Here is a 22,810-nt window from a genome sequence, read left to right as displayed (position 1 = left end):
AATGTTATTTATACCACAGGACGAAATCATGTGCAGCCACAGGTCTGCATATCAGTTGTTATTATAGGATAGTTTCTTAAGCAACTTAAATCAGAATTTAAGTCTGAACTATTATGACTAAGTGTGTGTTTTTTATTTTTTATAGACCTTACTGTAAAAGACTCAGGAAAATGTCAGGATGAAGACTACCTCCTGTGTTTGACCTAGAAGAATATTTGTTTTAGGTTTCAACTTTTGGGATCATTTTCTTAAATCTCTTGAGTTTTTTTTTTTTTTTTTTTTTTTTTTTTCTCCAGTGCTTCATGTTTAAAGAGCTTGTACATGATATTGAGAATCCCACCACAGAGTGGTGCTGTGGTCATTAAAACCAAATGTTAACCTCAGTACCGCCGCTCCCTATACGCAGTCTGCGTAGGGCACCAACTCCCAGGGGGGCACCATCCCAGCTGCTCCAAAAAAATCGTTTTTATATATTATAATAATAAATTAATATTAATAATATACATATACAGATAAACAAAAATATAAACGTATATATTGCATTTTACGGTAAACGCAGAGTAGGCTAGTAAGCACACGTGATGATGCGCCCTCACCTCTGTTTACGGCTGGCTATTTGGCCAAAAATGATGATAATAATTGATGAACAATATGCCTGCGGTCCTGGAAAGACATCCACAGTCCGGCGCCGAGAAACGAAAGAAAAAAAAAAAGCCCAAGATGAAGTACATCACTTTCAGGAACGTTCATAATAGGTACTGTGAAACTTTATTTTATTCTGTCGACGTTAATAATGTGTTTTAATGTCGGTAATAATTTCACGACTAACGCATCTTTCTTAATATGAATACAAGCAGATAAACAAAATGACTTAAAATGCATTATATTAAAACACAGATGCAATTATGATTATTGATTAATAATGACCATATGGTGTCATTAAATAACAGTGTTAAAATACATAATCTAATACAAAATTAACAGTTTACATTACAATTTTAATAGAAATGCCTGAAAAGGGCACCAAAGGCCTGGTTAATGCAGTTGTTACACTTACATGATCATCGAATTCCTTGTTTGACCAAACATTTAATTAAAATATCCACATAATCTTTCCTATAAATGAGACAATTTATTTATGTATTTACTTTTATTTGAATAAAGTTCTATTTTGGCCCCTAGTAGTTTTTTTTTTTAATTATTTTATTTTTATTTCCGTAATATTTGGGGGAGGGGGCACAAAAGTAAATTTCTGCTTAGGGCACCCATTTGGCCAGCAGCGGCCCTGGTTAATCTTAACGCCTACTGTCACAAATATGCGACAAACCGTTTGACTCAATCAACCAGCCGATATAGCGTCTGCATTCCCCCAATGCCGGTTAGTGCATATTCGCTACAGACCTAGGAACCTTTGACAAGCACTTGTTTCTAGTGGGACCGTAAAGTGACGGACTTATGGATATGAGTCGGAAAAGTTTGATCTTTATGGCCTACTGTCGCTAATATGCTACAAAGCTAAATATTACAATAACTTCAAAAATACTTGTCAAACATATTTCACCTAATTACGTCGAGTGTATAAGCACACAATAAGCAGGTTAATATTTGTATCTTAGCACAACTTACCTTATATAAATAAATAAGTAAAAAAAGGGTGAATATATAAAACATTGTTTTTTGTCATTATGCCTGTTGTCGCAAATTTGCAACACACCAAAATTTCTATTTATTTGTTGTGCAAAAGTGAAATTGATAATCTCAACATTATTTACCATCTACTTAAAGGCAAAAACACACATAAAACATTTTTTTATATACAGCTATATAAATTCAGGTGTTAAGGGGTTAAAAAGAATCCATTTCTCATTGGGCTGTCTTGCCCTTTGAGACCGTTTCTGAGACGTATTAGTGGGCAACAGTGTGGATAAACATGGCATTGTACACACCCCCAACATTTGCATAGCCCAATCATCAGTAACCTCAGTACATCAGTAAAATAAGGCAAGCCACTGAAGGGACATTGTTAGCTTAATGCTAGCGGTAGCCCGTTATATTGCAGTACATAAGATTTCACTTACCACATAAACGGAGATTTAACTGCGCTGATGATGGCGAATGGTTTACAGATCCTGAGCATCACTGACAAGCATCTGAACTTGTGTGGTAAGTACTTGTGTCGCTGCAGTATAACACATGTGATCACAATAGTGAGAGTAAAATGTCGCAGATTCAAAACGGCAGATTCAACAAACCTCATATTAAAAGCGGCTAGAGCTCTGTAATTAAATATATATTTCCTCCATGTGCCAGCTATTGAGATGAGCAGCTCTGTGAAGCAGCCAATTAGAGCAGAGCTCATCATTAATGTTCACGAACCTTCCGAATAAGGCAATAACAGACCATTTCATTCTAGGGACAAATCCTAGGGTTGTAAATGGACTTGTAAAACCATTTCTGGAGATGTTTTGCCCTTTCCTATGCCATATACCTTCTATGTAGATATCAGAGAACAATTTAAAATATTGTTTCAATGCATTCTATGGCACCTTTAACTTTTAGCAGTCTGTAGTACTCCAAATGTTTTTCCCGGTCCTACCATTTAGTACAGCCCAAAACATGACAATAACAAACCATTTTCAGTAGCAATAATCAGCAAAATATACGCGTTCCGTTCAGTTCTGTGGCATTGTTTACTTTCTATGCCGCCAATATGGCCAAATGATGATACGTCGTGAAAAACACCGGTAACAAGAGGAGTAAAATGGGTAAAATCCATGGAATAAGAGAAAAAAATAATTTGTGCCTTTTGATGCCAGAATTGGAATGCAAATAATTTTCTAGAATATTGTCGTCAAAGACGCCATTTGCAGACATTTAAACGGACAGACTATGAATGAAAACGTCTCGGGTTACGTATGTAACCTTAGTTCCCTGAGGACAGGGAACGAGACGCTGCGTCCTGGTTCAGGACACTATGGGAACTGCCTTCAGCATGACCGGTTCTGAAACAAGGTATAGAACAACGACAGTGAACTTGACACTGGCCGGCGCCAGCCTATGACATCATCAACAGGCGCCTGCTAGTATAAAAGCAGGTGCCTGAGAGCACAACACCATCTTTTTGTCTGACGGAGGTCTGTGCAGGGCCCGAGGCATGGCCCTGAGACGCAGCGTCTCGTTCCCTGTCCTCAGGGAACTAAGGTTACATACGTAACCCGAGACGTTCCCTTCCGGAGGGAACTCTACGCTGCGTCCTGGTTCAGGACACTATGGGAACGCTTATACCAACGTCGCCATGCCGAAGGATAAGTGATCAAACTGACTGAATGAGGAGTCAAGAAGGAAATCACCCCTGCATCAGCGAGAGTCGCTGGGGCCCAGTGACCTGCCACGGCTAGCTCGGCTACCTGTGCACGCAACTCTCAAGCGTGGAGGCCTAGAGGAAGCCTACTACACTTAGCTCTCTAAGTGAAGGAGCTCATAAACGCCCTGACCATAAGGGGCGGAGTTTAGGGAATGGAGGTCTCAGCAGAGCGAACGTCTGCTCTAGGGACCTGACAACATTCAGTGCTAACAGGTATAGGTGGGGAAGCGGAGCTTCTGGAGAATGGAGGCTTCACAGAAGACTCTCTAAAAAAGAGAGGAAACCTGAACACATTCAATCCACTAGCTCTTAAGGAGTGGAGGTCTCAAAATAACCCTCCAGTGAGGGGAGACCTGGCTACACTCGCGCTTGAAAGTACTGAAAGCGGAGCTTCTGGAGAACGGAGGCTTCATAAAGACTCTCTAAAAAGAGAGGAAACCTGACAACATTCCATCCACTAGCTCTTAGGAGTGGAGGTCTCAAATAACCCTGCAGTGAGGGGAGACCTGGCTACACTCACGCCTAGAAGTACTGGAGGCGGAGCTTCTGGAGAACGGAGGCTTCACAGAAGACTCTCTAAAAAGAGAGGAAACCTGACAACGTTCAGTCCACCAGCTCTTAGGAGTGGAGGTCTCACTAACCCTTCAGTGAGGGGAGACCTGGCTACACTCACGCCCGGAGGGAAAGACTGGAAGCGGAGCTTCTCGGCCCTATACTCGACACTGGGGGTATTCAGTGAGGCTGAATAGCCTGTGCAACCAGAACTACCCGAGTGGAGCTTCTGCTCAGAGGGAATTTACAGAGTGGAGGTCTCATGACCTAACTACACTTGACACTGACGATGGTCTGTGAGGCTGAATAGCCTGTGCAACAGGCCTGTCTAAGTGGAGATTTTCTGAGGAGTGGAGGCTTTGCCGAAAGGAAGCCTGGCAACACTCTGTGCCTTCCAGAGTGCAACTCTAAGAATGGAGGTGCCGTGGCACCTCTACACTCAAAACCTGGGGGTAGTCAGTGAGGCTGAGTAGCCTGTGCAGCAAAACTACCTACAGGGAGTTCAGAGGAGTGACTGCTCCAAAGGAAGCCAAAGAAGCACTCTGTGTCTTGCAAAGGAAAACTCTAAAAGTGGGGGTCTCGTGACCCACTTCAACACTGAGGGTAGTCAGCGAGGCTGAATAGCCTGTGCAGCAGAACTACCTGAGTGGAGTTTCTGCAAAGTGGCGGCTTTGGTAAGAAAGAAGCCTGGTACCACTCTGCACCCAGCAGAGGACGACTCTAAGGATGGAGGTCTGTGACCTATCTACACCCAATACTAGAGGTGGTCCGCGAGGCTGAATAGCCTGTGCAGTCGGACCGCCTATTTCTAGTGAAACTCTGGAGGCAACGAAGGACTCTGAGTGAGTCTGGAGAGTGGAGGTTTCTGAGAAGAAGCCTGACAACATCTCATGAAGGGAGACTCTAATAGTGGAGGTCTGCTCTAAGCGAGCAGAAAAGGACTCTAAGAGTGGAGGTCTCATGACCTACTACAATTCAACACTACAGGTGTTCATCGAAGCTAAACAGCCTAAGCGACAGTACTACCTGAGTGGAGTCTGGAGAGTGGAGGCTTTCTAAGGAGGGAGCCTAACACACCTCCGTGCTTAGCAAAGAAGAACTCTGAGAGTGGAGGTCTCATGACCTAACTACACTCTAATCTTGAAGGTCATCCGCGAGGCTGACTAGCCTGTGCGACAGAAGTACCTTCGTTTTTGGAGCTCTTCTGGAGAGTGGAGGCCTGAAGAGGCGCCGACACTCAATCCTGCTAGCAGTGCTATCTGGATTGGAGTTGGAAAACTAAAAGGTTTTTGAGAAAAACCAACTCAGAAGATGGACACGGAGGAATGCCCTGCGTGGTCCATACCGTATAGGATTTCAGAAAGGAACCTGCCTTTACAGGAGGAACCTTACCATAAGTATGGATTTTAGTGAAGTGCCTGAATAGTGCACTTACCACTCATGTGGATTTCAGAGAGTGCTCAAAGACTTGCGTGAGCAAACACCACAAATGTGGATTTGAGTAGGTGCCCTGAGCATAGCGAGGATCACCAGATTTGCAGTCTCTAGGCGATAGCAGAGCCTGAAAGCGGAGCTTCTGGAGAGGGGAGGCTTCAGCAGAAAGACTCTCTAAGCGAGAGGAGGCCTACGACACTCTCCCTAGGGAAACTCTTCAGAGTGGAGACCTCAGGTAAAACGCTCTAGGCGAGGGGAGGCCTAACTACACTCGACGCTCAAGAAAGGCAGATACTCACAGTAGAGCCAATAATGAAAAATTCTCATTTATCATCTAGCTCTGTGTAGTGGAGGCTCCGAGACTACATCTCTAAGGAGAGAAGCCTACAACACTAGTTTTTGGTGAGTGGAAGACTGCACTCCCCCAAAAAATAGTCAGCGAGGCACTCATGGGCCTGCTAGCTGCTATAACTGTGAGAGTGAAGGTCTCAGTACTGTTGGCTGTGACAGAGGGGAGACCTATTACACTGTGCTTATCAAAGGAGTTGGAAAACTTAAGGGTTTTGGAACCAACTCGAAAAATGGGCACGGAGGATTATCCTGCGTGGTCCAACCCGTGAGGGATTTGAAGAAGGAACCTGCCTTTACGGGAGGAACCTTACCATAAGTATGGATTTTAGTAAAGTGCCTGAGTAGTGCACTTACCACTCACGTGGATTTCAGAGAGTGCTCAAAGACTTGCGTGAGCAAACACCACTAACGTGGATTTGAGAAGGTGCTCTAAGCGTTTCGCGAGAAAGACACCTGTATTATTCCCGGGTGATAGCAGAACCCGGAAGCGGAGCTTTCAGTGAGGGAGGCTTTAATGGTTACCCAGGTGAAAAAATAATATACTTAAATGCAATGAATATACACTTAAATACCTGCAAATACATTTTTAGTACTTTGTTATTTTTTTGTGTTAAATAAAAGTGTGATGTTTATACACTATAAATATACTAATTAAAAGTATGTTTATACTTCAGTAGGACTTTAGTACACTTGAAAAAAGTATACTAAATACCAGTAATACTTAAATACATTTTTAGTGTACTAAAATAAAGTATACTACAGAAAAAACATACAAAAGAGTTTTATTAGTGTGTTTTTCAAAAGTGTGCTTTAAATGCTTTAAACATTAGTTGATTTTTACTAGACTGTTTGCTTACTAATCCTAAGTTTAAAATAAGTCAATATATAAAAAATCTATTAGTAATGTATTGTAGTAGAAGTAGATTTTCTCAAAAGTTGTACTTAAGTACACTTAAGATGAATGCATTATAAGCATTAACACTTAAATTGATTTTGAGTGTGGTAATTTTAAGTTTACATTAAATGGATTTTATTAAAAATCTATTCGTAATGTATTATAGTAGAAGTCCAAATTCTCAAAAGTTGTACTTAAGTACACTTAATATGAATGCATTATTAGCACTAACACTTAAACTGATTTTGAGTGTGGTAATTCTAACAAAACGTTATTGCCTTGAGGTCCCCCCAGGTAAAAAAAAAAAGAAAAAGTGCACTAAAACACACTTTATTTACCCAGGTAAAAAAAGTGCACTAAAATACACTTTAATGTAAGTATACTTAGTACGCTTTTCAGTAATGTACTAAAAGTGCTCTATTTTCGCACACTAATTTTGTACTTATTGTACTAAAAAACAGTATTAAGCTTATGTTAAGATAAACTTAATACCATCTAAGTGTACTCAACTGTGCTATTTTGAGACACCATGAAATTGAACTAAAATGTGCTTTTAACATACTATCTCAGCATTTCCAAAAATGTATTTTGTTACCACTTAAAATAGAATTGAAACATATTTCATAAACCTTTAAATATACTAACTATACATAAAAAATAAACTTATTGATTATTTAAAATACATTAATAATATATAACAAATGTATACAAAGCATATTTATAATGTATTGCCCACATATTTTTATTAATAAAAAAATACACTTGTTGATTATTTAAAATACATGAATAATATATGATAAATGTGTACAAAGCGTATGCCACGCCCTTGGACTGTTTGCCTTGGTTTTTCCCAGTGTTTCCCCCGTTAGATTGTCTGTTTGGTTTCTCCCATGCCTTTTTTTGGTCTTCCTGCTCATTAGTGTGATCTCCTCCACCTGTTGTTGTAATTATCTCCCCTTTATAAGTTTGTTTGATTTCCAATGTTTCTTTGTCTGGCTACAAGCGTTACACCTATGTTCCTTCGTTGTGTGCACATCTTCTCCAGCCATTCCTGTCTATCGTTACTCTGCCTGAGGATTTATTGAAGACTTTTTATTGAAGACGTTATTTTGTGCTTTCCTACATGCTTCGTGACAACGTATTTATAATGTATTGCCCACACATTTTTATTCATTATAATACACTAATTAATTAAAATATATGAATAATATATCATAAATGTATACAAAGCGTATTTATAATGTATTGCCCACATATTTTTATTAATAAAAAATACATTATAAATACGCTTTGTATACATTTATTAAATATTATTTGTGTATTTTAAATAATCAACAAGTGTATTTTTTATTTTAAAAAAAATGTGGCCAATACATTATAAATATGCTTTGTATACATTTGTTATATATTATTCATGTATTTTAAATAATCAACAAATGTATTTTTTATTAATAAAAATATGTGGCCAATACATTATAAATATGCTTTGTATACATTTGTTATATATTATTCATGTATTTTAAATAATCAATAAGTTTATTTTTTATGTTTAATTAGTATATTTAAAGGTTTATGAAATATGTTTCAATTGTATTATAAGTGGTAACAAAATACATATTTGGAAATGCTGAGATAGTATGTTAAAAGCACATTTTAGTTCATCTTCATGGTGTCTCAAAATAGCACAGTTGAATACACTTAGATGGTATTAAGTTTATCTTAAAATATACTTAATACTATTTTTTAGTACAATAAGTACAAAATTAGTGCGCGAAAATAGAGCACTTTAAGTACATTAGAGAAGTGCACTAAGTGTACTTAAATTGTATTTTAGCACATTTTTTTCACAATTTGTATATTCTTTTAATATATTATTGTTATACATTAAATTAGTCATAAATATATTTATAAATGTTTAAAATGAGGGTTCAAGTGTACTTCTAGTTGTAACTAAATCTGTTTTTTAAAATACAGATATAGTATGTTAAAAGCACATTTTAGTTCAATTTCATGGTGTCTCAAAATAGCACAGTTGAGTACACTTAGATGGTGTTAAGTTTATCTTAAAATATACTTAATACTAATTTTTAGTACAATAAGTACAATAAGTTTTTTTTTCAAAATATATTTATTTGCATTTGTTTTAAACATATAATACATTTAAATAAAAGAAAAAAAAAAACACATACAAAAGAAGGAGAACCTTACAGAGCTTCAAAAACCACCCACCCCAAGAGAGAAAGTAAAATAAATAGGCCAATTTATTTAGGCCAATTAGTCTCAGATTAGAACGCCTTCCTCTGTCCTCCAAATCCTGCACCTTGTTTCGTAGAAATTCAGTTGTTTCTTCGAGTTTATTAACTTTGTGTTGAAGGTCTGTTACGTCCTCTTCAGCTTGCGAGATCCTCTCCTCAGCCGCTCCAATTCATTGCGCTTGTGACAGTAAGTCCGATTTTATGCCGTTTATGGCGTCCATCGTGTCAGTGAATTGTTTTGAGCAATCGTCTCTCAAGGACTGAACCGCACGTAGGATATCGTCGTTTGTGGCCGCTTTATCTTCACTTTGCAGCTCGGCTAGCTTCTTGCTAGCTAACACCTTGCCTTCCTCTTCCATCTGTCCAGATGGCTTCGAATGTTGTGCAGGTTTGATGGTTTTGGGTGGCATTTTGTCCCGACGAACTTTAAAGTGGTTTTCCAAACGCTTATTATATCAGTTCTAGCCTTTTTGAGAATTTAAACGAACATTTAGTAGCGAGCCCGATTCACACGACTTATCAGCTGCACGCCATAACCGGAAGTCCAATAAGTACAAAATTAGTGCGCGAAAATAGAGCACTTTTAGTACATTACTGAAAAGTGTACTAAGTATACTTAAATAAAGTGTATTTTAGTGCACTTTTTTTTTACCTGGGTACAAGCTCTCTCGAACGTAACAAGCCTGACGACGCTCAACTGAGGAAGCTCTATCGAGTGGAGGCCTTGGAATACATGCCCTCTCATGGAAGGGAGGCCTAACTACACTCAACGCTTGTAGTGACAGGTCCACGAAAAGAGTTCACAAGCTGCCTTAACCTTGTGTTTTTCCCGGCCTGTATTTCTGGGGAGTGGAGGCTTAACAGAAATACCTCACATAGAGGGAGCCTAACAGAACTCGATCCAGTAAAAAGCTCTCATGAATGGAGGTCTAAGAATGACCTGGCTACATTCAGCGCTAAGAAGTATTACCTTTATATGTCTCTCTTTACAGAGGACTTCACCGAGAGGAGGCCTCCTAGGCCTGCTACACTCAATTCTGGCGGATTGGGTCACAATACCAGAAGGTAATTTAGCGAGGCCCAGAATGGGGCCTGACAGCCAAATATATAAGATTTCTACTTCAAAGCAGGGCTTTTAAAGAGAGCGGAGGCTTCAGTAAAACATCTCTCTCTCAGAGAGGGAGCCTTGACGACGCTCTATTCACCCTAGCACACAAACTCCTAGGAGTGGAGGTCTCACATATGTGTATATGAAAATACACAGGGAAGGTACCTGACTACACTCGTGCAAGAAGAGTATTACTCTTAGCAGGGTTTGAGTGAGCGGAGGCTTCAGCAGAGCGATTTTTCGCTTGAAGCAGCTTAACAACGCTCAAGAGGGTTTTTTTTTTTTTTTTTTTTTTTTACATATTCTCGCATGTATATGTATGTTGGATCATGTCTATACCAAGCTCACTCTAGCGGAGGTTTCAAAACCTGACAACGCTTAACCCACGAGGGGATTTCTACGAGTGGAGGTCTCTACACACTGTTTTCTTTTATAAAACGAGGGGAGACATGGCTACACTCGGCACTTGGTGGCAGTAGAACTCAAGAGGAGCTCGAAAACTGCAATAGCAATCACCCAAGCGGAGCTGGTAGACAAAAGAAACCATATACATACATGCTTGAATATTTTATTACAGTGTCTTTACTGTTCACATACCGGGCCAACAGATTGAGTCCTCAATCTCATCGTCGGCCCAGCCCCAGAGTCTTTGCGAGGGGAAAAAGGAGGGGCAGGTAGCCCCACACTGACGACCTGGCCTCGTCTCTGGCCCTTGGACCAGGACGGGCCTGGTTTCCCCCCGGTGTTCAGGTGGAGGCATGGACCGGTCGAGGGATGCAACGCCCCGGGGCTCGGTCCAGATCTTTCAGCTGATCAGCCTGGTACGCCCCTGCAACACTGCCATCGTGTGCAGAGGAGCATCAGCCTGACCCACTGCCGCACATGTGCCTTTGGAGCCTTCAGGGTCGATGCCCCTCGCGCTGAGAGATAGTTCGCAAACGTCTGCTCAGTGAGAGGCATCGACACATATCCGCGCCCATGCATTCCCTCGACATCAGCATGATTCACATGCTGATGCCTGTGAATGCGGGCTGAATATGGCCTGTCCCATTCCCTCTCGATCTCTTATGCAGATCAGGAAGGAATGGGAGGCTCACAGGAGTTGGCTTGTTATGGCCGGGAAGAAGCCGCTCGTCTAGACTGCCTAGGGCGGCCTTTCCCCTGGCGGGCTTCCACAGAAGGGGTAGCCGCGCGGTCCATAACAGACATCAACTCTTCATATGCGGGGCAGGGAGGCTGCATGGGCTCAAAAGAGCTCATCTTGTTCCATTTCAACCTCCTGCTCGCCCTGGCTTGAAGCCAAAAGAGCACTCGCTGCAGGACCGGAGGATGTGAGAGACAACACATCTTCCGCTAGCAGCGCATTCTCGTCTCCGGCTGACGTGCGCGTGAGATTAAACGCTCTCTCAAACTCGTCAGCCAGCTCCACCTGTGATCCCCGCGATCTCAGCCGCCGGGCAGCCTCAGCCGCCGCGGGACCGGAGCCGCATGGGGCAGATGGATGGCCCGATTCCCTTGAGAAAAGGGCCAGACGAGAACGGAGTTTCTTCAAAGTGAAACTCTCATAATGAACGCGCTCCGCTCTTCTAGAGCAGAGCGTGCATGCTCTTACACCTAAACACACCAAACAAAGGTTGTGTGCATCATCAGGTGTCAGATTTCTCTGACACGGATCCGCACACTTCCTAAATAGTTTCTCTCTAGGCATCGCTGTACTCACTCGTTTAGAACAGAGGACTCTGAAGACAAAAAGATGGTGTTGTGCTCTCAGGCACCTGCTTTTATACTAGCAGGCGCCTGTTGATGATGTCATAGGCTGGCGCCGGCCAGTGTCAAGTTCACTGTCGTTGTTCTATACCTTGTTTCAGAACCGGTCATGCTGAAGGCAGTTCCCATAGTGTCCTGAACCAGGACGCAGCGTAGAGTTCCCTCCGGAAGGGAACTACTTTTAAAGCATAAATTAAAAGCATAAATGTCTACATAACATTGTCACGATTCAGGAAGGAACACACGAACAACGACGTAATAAAAAGTAATAAATCCAATGGGAAACAGGCAGACACAGGAATACAAGGAGGTAAAATTAAAGACCGACAGACTTCAGGGGAAAACACACACCTTAAATAGACAGACTGATTACAAACATCCAGGTGACAATGAGGGAGAAACCAAAACACTCAGAACTGCGGGGGAAAATAGGAGAAACCAACATGAAAGTCCGGGGGTGTGACATTACCTCCCCCTCCCGGAAGGCGTGTCCTCGCGCCGACAAACGGGAAACAGCAAACAGTCTTAGGAGGGGATTTCGGTGGAGGACGGACTCCCGGGAGGAGGGCAAGAGATGGACTCCAGAATGGTGACGGAACAGTCCATGGAGGTGATGACGGAGGGAGGAGCCAAGGAGGTGACAGGAGGGGGCTGGAGCAGGAGGAGCCAGGTGGGACCCAGAACTCAGCCATGATGGAAACCCACGGTGGAGCAGATGGAGGGAGGAGCCATGGTGGAGGAAGGGCTGACGACTCCATGGGGCCGACCGACGGAGGTGGAGCAGGTGGTGGGAGAGCCCGAGGCGGAGACGGAAAGCCGATGATCTTGGGTGACACTGCGGATCCGGAGGGCCAAGGCGGAACCCAAGGCTCTGGCGACCAAGGCGGAGATGGAGATCCGGAGGTCCGTGGCAGAGCCGGAGCAACAGAGGGCCGAGGCTGTGCCCGCGGGAGGGAGGAGGTCCACAGAGCCTGTGGGGCGAAGCGACAAGGCACAGCCGGAGGAATAGAGTCCAGAGGCGAAGGTGGGGCGACGACTGACCAGGGCAGAGCCGGAGGGACGATGGAGCCCGGTGGAGCTGGTGGACCGACGGGCGACGGTGGAGACGAGGGAGCAGAGAGCCGGGGTGGAGCCGCAGGGTCGGAGGGCCGAGGCGGAGTTCAGGACTCTGAGGCTGGAGGCGATGGTGAGGGATCCTCCAGCCATGACACCGATGGAGACTGGCAGACCCGCGGCGAACCCACCGCACAGATGGTGGGCTGAGGGTGAGCAAGGGGACAGACAGAAGACAGCGGGGATTCAAGAAGGCTGGACAGAACCAGCAGAGATTCAGGACGGCTGGACGGAAACAGTAGAGATTCAGGCATAGACAGAAGAGGGAGGGTGGGTGGGAAATCCAGGCAGATAGGTATTTCCGTGAAACAGTCAATTAAATCCAGGCAGATAGGTATTTCCGTGAAACAGTCAATTAAATCCCCAAACTCAGTGGGCAGGGCTCTCTACCGCCCCTTCTTGCTCGACGCAGCACTCCACCGTTGCAGCTGTGATGGCCGGCTCTCGTACCTGGTCGGAAGTTATGATCCCATTGGCGCTCCATACAGCTGTCGCTCCGGGCTCGGGCTTTCCGTCTACGGTGGTCTCGAGCTCATAATCCGCACATCGGGGTGGCTGGCTGGGTTCTGGGTCCGGAGTGGCACTGGCGAGATTATCCACGGAACAGGTGGGGAAGGAGGGTCTGTTTCTCACCAGTGTCCACTCCACAAACGCGCCGAAATCTGCTCGAGGGCCGTCCTCGGACGACGGCGCTCTGCATGATGCGTTAAGGCTGGCTTCATAAAACGCACAGAGTGCATCGTCCGGGTAGCTGGTGGTGTGAGCTACTAGTTGGAACTAGTTGTAGCCCTCGAGCGGTAGGGGTGAGCGGGGCCAGGGGCGCCGCTAAGGGGGGGTAAGTTAGGACGATTCTAAGGGCCCATGCCCTTTAGGGGCCCCCAGAGATCTGCTTTGGTGTGGTAGGGGGGGCCCAAACTCATATTTTGTCATAGGGCCCAAAATTGCGAGCGGCGCCCCTGAGCGGGGCACAACCTAACACGGGGTTAATTGTAACACACGTGGTTTAAATATTTCCACACACGCTAGCATAACCAAATTTACGGTATTTACTAGTTGCCATAGCAACACTATGCAGAGAAAAAAAATCACCAAAATTCAAAAGCATTTTGAAGATATCGCTGAATATTTATTTTACCATAGTAAAAGTACATTTCTGGCTGAAGTAAACTTTTCATTTCTGTTTTTAGTATTCATTTAAAGTTAGACAAAACTGATATTATTTTAATCTCCAATTTGTTATTTATCAGTTTAGTTAGTTTATTAATGCTTGACAAACCAGCAGAACACACTAACCTGTTTTGAAACTTCAGTCGCGCAGATGGGGAACGTTGTAACACTGTGTTACAATATGCCCCGCTGTTATTAAACTATGCTATTCTATGACATTAGCGGTGCAGTTTACACTATTTACTTCTACGGATTTTGATAAGAAACCACAAGAAACAGGTGAATAAAGGCTGACAATCAATGTTTAATGTTCAGATGTTATTATTTCAAGAAATGTAAAGCATTTTGACTCGTTTATGTGTGTGGTGTTCTATGAGAGCTGTGTGTGGAGGGACGGGAGTGTTTTTCTGAATGTCTAAATGTGTTTCATTTATTTGCCCACATTGTTTTGAACTACTGTACAGCTGTGTGTTGTGATCAGGGCCGTTCAAAGCATTGTTACGATGTGTTCATTGTCAAACTCCAAAATTAGACAATTTTTTATTTTTTAAAAAAACGTCATTACTTCATTTGAAAAAGTTAACACATGTATTTTACTGACAAAATATTTTAGTTTGTTGTGTATATTTTTTTAATTCGATCAGATAACATTTTAAGCGGTCATATGGTCGTGTTACAACGTGCCCCTCAGATGTTACAATGTACCCCATCTATGGGGCATGTTGTCACGTTTCACTTCCTTTCTTTTGAGGTAAATAACGAAAAACGTATACACTGTAAATATGAAACAAAGCGATATATTTGTACTAGACAAGTGTGAAAATAATGTGGAAAAAAAATTGTACTCTGAACCCCAAGTGGATTTACATAAACCGCGAAATTCAAAAAGTGTTAGGTTGTGCCCCGCTCTCCCCTAATTCCCCCTGCTTCAGCCGTAGGAGGAGGAATTCTGGGCGGAGTAGGGGATCCATAAAAAACACACAACGGAAACAAAAGACTGGAAAAAACGAACGGGAAACAAAACGTGAACACACAAAAATAACTGTATCGGTCGGTCTTTCTGTCACGATTCAGGCAGGAACACACGAACAACGACGTAATAAAAAGTAAGAGTGTTTAATAAATCCAATGGAAAACAGGCAGACACAGAAACACAAGGAGGTAACATTAGAGACCGACAGAATGCAGGGGAAAACACACACCTGATTGCAAACATCCAGGTGACAACAATGAGGGAGAAACCAAAACACTCAGAACTGCAGGGGAAAATGGGAGAAACCAACATGAAAGTCCGGGGGTGTGACAAACATATGCTGTTCTTAGCGGACGCATTGTATTAGCCTTGCAGTTACTGTGTGACATAATATTTAAACATATTACTATTAACATTTTACATATTTTTATCTCACAATTCTGACTTTTTTTCTCGCAAATGCAAGTTTATATCTCCTAGTTCGGACTTTATAACTCGATTTTACTCAACAATAGTGAGTTTGTCAATTCTCAGGGGAAAAAGCCAGAGCCGAGGGGGAAAAGAGAGAATGACGAGTTGTTTTAATCTCGGAATTGCAAGAATAAAGTCAGAATTTTTAAATATAAACTAAAATTGACCTTTTTTTATTCTTTTATTCAATGGCTCCATAGACTGCTACTTGAAAACTGTCACTATGTTTCATAATCATTATTGGCTCATAATACCTGAATAGTCTTTAGCTGTTCTAGCTGAATAGTCTCACTCTGTCAATGTTTGTCCAATAATTAGTCAATTCCTCCAGTCTGATGAAGAATTAGCTGGTTTATCCGAAGATCCAGATGTGATTGCATGAACACTTTGTGCCACTTTGTTTACCAACAATAGCAAACACACGTGCCATCATGGACATGGCGTGTACTGTGTGGAGGCCCACTGAATCATTCATGGAGCCTGTTTACAAGCACATAGCTAAGATATCCAGATAAAACTCCGTCACACAATGGCCCTATTCTTCACCGCACGACTCCACCTCCAGACGAGGATTGCAGATGGGTCAGTGGCCCTGTCCTTCTTGGAGATGTCACAGGCTCAGAGCTGGAGAACACAGCCACTCTTTCACATGCCCTCCTCTGCATAACCCTGGTGCCGCCCAGCACAAGGCAGTGTCGCCTGAACACCACACTGGCTGGTCGGAATGGCTGCTCCTCCCTGGTCATCAGTACTGCGCTGGATCCTCCTCCTCACCATTTCAGGCAAGAAACGCATGATAAACTTTAAAAAAAATTATGTCAGTGTATTAGATTTACCTTATAATAGAATAAGAGAAACAGAAAATACACAAAAAAATATATTTTCATACCTTGTTTTCCAGTAACAGCAAAAGATTTATCGATTTATTTGTATTACCCCAGTTCAGTAACCCAGTTTTGTTTCTTATTTTAAGCATAATAAAAAAAACACTTAATTTAGGATATATTGATAAAAAAAATAAAAAAAAAACTCTTTTTTTAGTTTTTAAAGCATTTCTCATGCTTAAAAAATAACAAAAAATATAAATAAAAAGGATAAATAATGAAAACAAAAACTAAATCACACACAAATGACATTATCTTTATCTTTTTTTTTTTTGTACTGATTTATTATGTATCCACATTTCTATCGAAAGAAAATATAACTTCCATTTATTTGTATAACCCAAGTGTAGTAACCCAGTTTGTTTCTTGTTTTAAGCAAAATCAAAGAATTAACTTAATTTAGGATATATTTATTAAAAAATGATGTGCTTTTTTTCCCCCTAGTTTTATTTATTCAGTTTATTAAATTTTTCATGCTTAAAAAAAGATAGATTTAAGATTATGAAAAATATTTTTCTTTTACAATTTAATTTTTTATATAATATTTTTTATATTTAATATACAGTTAAATAGCAAAAATTGTGTTTAAAAATTGCAAATACATAGCATTTTTCATAGAAGTTTTAGATAGATGGATGTTTTATATTTTCTGTTATAATCCTATCGTGTTCTTTGGATTTAAGATATTTTTAATGAGAAACAAGTTAAAAACACTTGTTATTTTTGTACTATTTAATTTTATATATAATATAAAATTAAATAGCAAAAATTTGCATTTAAAAATGGCAAATAAATTGCATTTTCTATAGGTGTTATATAAACTAATGCAATGTATCCACGTTCTCATTGAAAGAAAATAAAACTTCCATTTATTTTTTATAACCCTAGTGTAGTAACCCAGTTTGTTTCTTATTTTAAGTATAATCAGAGAATTAACTTGATTTAGGATATATATTTTTTTTTATTATTTGGTATACACTGCAAAATGGCTTTTTCCAGTTATTTATTTTATTTCAAATATTACATTTTTCATGCTGAAAAAAATAAGGAAAAAAAAATTTAAATAGATGGATTTACAATTTTTTATGGGAAGCAAGTCAAAAGCTGAAAAATTCTTTTTTTTTTACTATTTAAATTTTTTACAGTCAAGCCAGAAATTATTCATACCCCTGGCAAATTCTGACTTACAACCAGCAAGTTTCTCAGCTTTTATTTACATTTGAACAAAAAGTGGCATGTCCAAAATTATTCATACCCTTTGCAAACTGTCACAGTCTATGGGAAAATCTAAAGTTCTATACCATTCCAAATAGTCCAAGCTGTTCTGAAGCATCCTAATTACCCTGATTCATTGGGAACAGCTGTTTTAATCAACTCAACAGGTGAAAAACAGAAGCTCTCTGCTGTTGGTTTGTGGACAGTCATGGTTAAAACAAAGGAGCTCAAAAAATAACATTTTCATAGGTGTTTTAAATTTTTTTTACTATTTTATTATCTCTCTCTCTCTCTCTCTCTCTCTCTCTCTCTCTCTCTCTATTATCTCTCTCTATATATATATACACTGTAAAAAGTTTTCACCAGATTCAACTTAAAAACCTAAGTTCAGCAGCTGCCTTAAAATTTTAAGTTAAATCAGCTTAAATCTACAAGTCATTTTAACCTATTACAATAAAAATGAGTTGAAATGACTTAAGTTGATTTAACTTAACATTTTAAGGCAGCTGCTAAACTTAAGTTTTTAAGTTGAAACTGGTGAAAATTTTTTACAGTGTATATATTATATATATTAAATAGTAAAAAGTTGCATTTAAAAATTGCAAAAATAGATCATATATTCATGGGTGTTTTTTACTTTTTCTAATAAAAATATCATCAGGTAAATTGTGATGACTTGGAAAAAGTGTCCCAATTAACCTGAATTCACCCCTTTTTTTTTTTTTTTTTTTTTTTGTCTTTACTGATTTATTATGTAAACTAATGCAATGCATCCACATTCATATCCAAGGGAATTTCTGAAATGTTAAATTTGTTCAATGCAGCTGACGGTTCCTCTGTGCTGGCGTTTCTCGTGACGGAGGGCAGCACAGTGATTTTGTCGTGTCATTACTCAGTGAAGCACCACGGCATGAGCCACGTCTGCTGGGGAAGAGATTGTGGGACATTCTGGTGCAACGACATCATCGTACAAACAGATGAGTATGGTGTCATCTCCAAAGTGTCCGACAGGTACAAGCTCATCGGAGACGTTCTGTCAGGACAAATGGACCTGGGGATCCAAAAAATACAGAAGACAGACAGCGGGCCGTACTGCTGCAGAGTGGACATAGAAGGGTTTTTCAATGATAAGAAAGTGTCCTACACATTGAGGGTCATGAAAGGCAAGTCATGCAGATCCTTGAAAGTTGGATGACATTTCATCACCTTAGAATTATGAGGTTCTATCTGCATTCCGAGCACTTTTGAGATATTGAGCTTCAAAGTTTTTGCCTTCCATAAACTTCTGTAGATAGGACCATTTTTGTTTTCTAAAAAAAGTCCCAAAATGTACTCAGCTTACAAAAGAAACATCACATAATGTAAATAAGTGGTCACAGAATAAGAATATGTAAATAACTCAATTTTGACAAAAATGTCAGATAGAATCTTATAATTCTAAGGTGACGATTTGTAGCTTTGTATTATAATAAATCTTAATGTATTTTCATTTCTGAAGCTCCAACGACTGCGCCTCCAACAACTACAACCCAGATTACTACAGAACCGCTGGAGACACAAACAGGTGAGGCGCATTAAGACAATTCCCTGGTGGAAAAAAACAGCTAAAACCAGCCTAGGCTGGTTGGCTGGTTTTAGGTGGTCAACCAGCCTGATTTTAGCTGGTCAGCAGGCTGGTTTTAGAGGGGTTTTGGCCACTTTTCCAGCCTGGCCAGGCTGGGAAACCACCAGCCTGGCCAGCTACTTCCAGCTTAAACCAGCTAAGACCAGCCAACCAGCCTAGGCCGGTTTTAGCTGTTTTTTTAGCAGGGTTGTTTTGTAAGTTATCTCAAAAAGCCAGGTTCAGTATTGTTCAAAAAATAGAGTTTGGAGTATGAGAAAAGCTTAATTTGAGAAAATTGCATTTAGAAAATAGATATATAGATAGAAATAGAAATAGATAAAGTACAGTTGAAGTCAAAAGTTTACATACTCATTGCAGAATCTGCTAAATGTTAATTATTTTACCAAAATAAGAGGTATCATACAAAATGATATTTTATTATTTAGTACTGACCTGAATAAGATATTTGACATAAAAGATGTTTACATAGAGTCCACAAGAGAAAATAATTTATAAAGAATTACCCTGTTCAAAAGTTTACATACACTTGATTCTTAATACTATGCTTTTACCTGAATGATCCACAGCTGTGTTTTTGTTTGTATGTTTAGTGATAGTTGTTCATGAGTCCATTGTTAGTCCTGAACAGTTAAACTGCCTTCAGATCTTCAGAAAAATCCTTCAGATCCCACAAATCCTTTGGTTTTTTAATGTTTTTGTGTTTTTTGAACCCTTTCCAACAAAGACTGTATGGTTTTGAGGTCCATGTTTTCACACTGAGGACAACTGATTGACTCATTTGCAACTATTACAGAAGGTTCAAACACTCACTGATGCTTCAGAAGGAAAAACGATGCATTAAGAGCCGGGGGTGAAAACTTTTGAACAGAATGAAGATGTGTACATTTTTCTTATTTTGCCTAAATATCATATTTATTTTCATTTAATACTGCTCTCCAGAAGCTAAAGATGATACTTACATGCCTCTCAGAAGACAAAATAAGTTAAATTTACCCAGATCTTCGAATTCCAAAAGTTTTCATCCCCCAGCTCTTAATGCATTGTTTTCCCATCGAGTCCCTCAGTTGTCCTCAGTGTGAAAAGATGGATCTCAAAATCATACAGTTGTTGTTGGAATGGGTTCAAATACACAAAAATGCTGAAAAACCAAATAATTTGTGGGACCTAAAAGATTTTTCAGAAGAACAGTGGGCAGTTTAACTGTTCAGGACAACCAAGGGACTAATGAGCAACTATAACTGCAGTTTGTATGATCCCTCTTCTTTTGGTAAAATAATTAACATTTTGTAGATTCTGCAAGATGCATGTAAACGTTTGACCTCAACTGTATAATAAAATAAACACTTCAGTGTGTATTGAGTGCAGTCTGAAAGATGACAAGCTATGGAAGCAAAATAGCCTGAATCTCAAAATGTATCAGTATCTGAAAAAAACTATGGTTTTGCCCTAGAAATCATTTTTGCTGACTGCTTTTATGCTAATTCCTTTACACTTGATTTGCATAGTGTGTCATGCAAGTTTTTTTTCTTAGACCCTTGCTTTTACCGTTCAGTCAGACCACAATATATGACGAATCACTGGTTGCATTTCATTTGCACTTGTGCACATAGTTAAGAGACCACATAGCGCAATAACTCAAATGTCAAAGACCCTTGTGGGTAGAGGTAATGGTTCTCACGCATCAACTGACAAGCGATTTCCTGACTTTCGCTCTGAATTTCTTAGCGTCTTCACTGTCAGATGAGTCCAGAGGAGAAGACGCATCATTCTCTGACATTTCCTGGCAGAATGTCACTCATGTGCATTCTGGGGCAATGGTGAGTAACTGGTGCTCAAACACAGTATATGGAAAATGAACATATTACTGTTAAGATTCTAATCAATACACACAATCCCTTCTTTATACACAAGTTTAGTCAATGTAATGATCAATTACAGTAATTAATAATAAATTTTAAATCAGTTTAAATCACTGCTTTCCATGTTTAAAAAGTCCTGCCATTGTTTTATTAAATGCTAAAGTGAACAATATTGTGAATAATATAATGAGCAACATTATGAGTCACTGGACAGCATGCTGTATAAAGTTACATCTCACTTATTACTTAACCATCTATTTATAGACAAAGTACTTGAAAAGTTTTGGATCAGTAAGATGTTTTTTACAAGAAGTAGTATTTTTTTATTCAGCAAGGATGCATTAAAATGTCCAAAACATGCAATAAACACAATGTTATGTTATTAAACAATGCTGTTCTTTTAAACTTTCTCCAAATACTCCTGAAAAATGGCTTTCACAAAAATATTAAGCAGCATAACTTTTTAACACTGACAATAATAAGAAATTATTACTATCAATGATTTCTGAAGGATTATGTGACACTGAAGACTAGAGTAATGACTGCAAAAAAAATCTGCATTACATCGCAGGAATAAATTACATTTTTAATTTATTCAAGTAGAAAATTGCTGTTTGAAAATACAATAATATTTCACAATTTACTGTATTTTTTACTGTTTTACTGTTTGTGATTTAATTGCAGTCATATTAAAGGAAATGTTTAAATAGCAGGGTGGAAGTAACTTTTGAATCATGTTGTTGAGGAACTGAGACTTTTATGACATCTGTTTATATAACAGACCAAAAAGCTTCTTCAAAAAGCAACTAAAAGTTATGAAACATTTCTAAATTTGTGATTTAAAGATGGAGGAGCCGATCTCTAGGATCACGCTACAGATAAACATCCCGGTTCTGTCTCTATCTCTCAGTCTGCTACTGCTCCTCTTGGGTGCACTGGCTTTTTTGACCTTCAAACGTACGTATAGCACTCAACTATAAATCTACTGGACGTTTGTTGAATGAAACATACGGACATGTATCTTTACTGAAATTGTGTATACTGTGTTTCAGGTGGCTTTTATGGGAAGGTCTTTGACAGTGGGTGGTAAGTACATGTGATTCACTTTGAGAATACCACAACGCTCTTTGTAACAGTGCAATCACATTAACTGCTATGTGTTCAACCTCAGTTTCTCAAAGGAGCCCCGACACATTATTTATGAAATACGCACAAGAAGACCAGTGGAGGAGAACATCTACACTCTGGAATAGACACAAAAAACACCTGATTCTTCCCATAATACATACACAGACATGTACACAAACTGAAAGTCTTTAATGTTTAATGTTTGATTCGAGAAGGGGATACTTCACCCAAAAATGGGTGTAACTAGGGCTGACATATTGCAAAAAAAGATGTATTTTATAAGTAGAGAATGATAGACTTTTAATTTTTGGGTAAAGTATGTCTTTAAGTGTGAAAACTTCTGTAAAATTGTATAAATTAAAGGAAATATATGTCTTACACATTTTCTTGTTTTGTTTTTCTTTACCTAAAACTTTTTATTTTTACTCTGGTTCAGTTTGGCCAACCACAAATGCCTTCAGTTTCTCTCTTCTCCTTAATGTTTTATAACAGTCTATAGTACTCCAAATATTTTTTCCGGTTTGACTGATGAGTACAGCCCAAAACATGACAATAATTGACCATTTTCAACAGCAATAATCAGCAAAATATGCAAGTTTTGTTCGGTTCAGGTGCATTGTTTACATTCAGTGCCGCCAAAATGACCGATT

At 39.7% G+C, this 22,810-nt stretch overlaps 1 protein-coding gene across 1 annotated transcript; it reads left to right on the top strand.

Annotated features, from left to right (window-relative positions):
* Positions 1-16,083: 16,083 nt before the first annotated feature.
* Positions 16,084-22,538, top strand: timd4 (T cell immunoglobulin and mucin domain containing 4). The gene is made up of 7 exons (XM_073825064.1): positions 16,084-16,232; positions 18,374-18,712; positions 19,048-19,113; positions 20,899-20,990; positions 21,878-21,989; positions 22,085-22,118; positions 22,204-22,538. The coding sequence occupies exons 1-7, from the start codon at positions 16,175-16,177 to the stop codon at positions 22,283-22,285; spliced, it is 783 nt and encodes a 260-aa protein (XP_073681165.1). The 5' UTR covers positions 16,084-16,174; the 3' UTR covers positions 22,286-22,538.
* The last annotated feature ends 272 nt before the right edge of the window (positions 22,539-22,810 follow it).

This window comes from Garra rufa, chromosome 19 (genome assembly GCF_049309525.1).
Source record: "Garra rufa chromosome 19, GarRuf1.0, whole genome shotgun sequence".
Taxonomy (NCBI): domain Eukaryota; kingdom Metazoa; phylum Chordata; class Actinopteri; order Cypriniformes; family Cyprinidae; genus Garra; species Garra rufa.
This window is presented reverse-complemented; position numbering and strand designations above follow the sequence as displayed.

Bases quoted from the DNA above. Each gene is read 5' to 3' on its own strand.
- timd4 (XM_073825064.1), top strand. From the start codon at position 16,175: ATGGCTGCTCCTCCCTGGTCATCAGTACTGCGCTGGATCCTCCTCCTC. The intron at 18,713-19,047 runs GCAAGTCATGCA...TCATTTCTGAAG, and splicing joins CACATTGAGGGTCATGAAAG to CTCCAACGACTGCGCCTCCA. The intron at 21,990-22,084 runs GTACGTATAGCA...ACTGTGTTTCAG, and splicing joins GGCTTTTTTGACCTTCAAAC to GTGGCTTTTATGGGAAGGTC.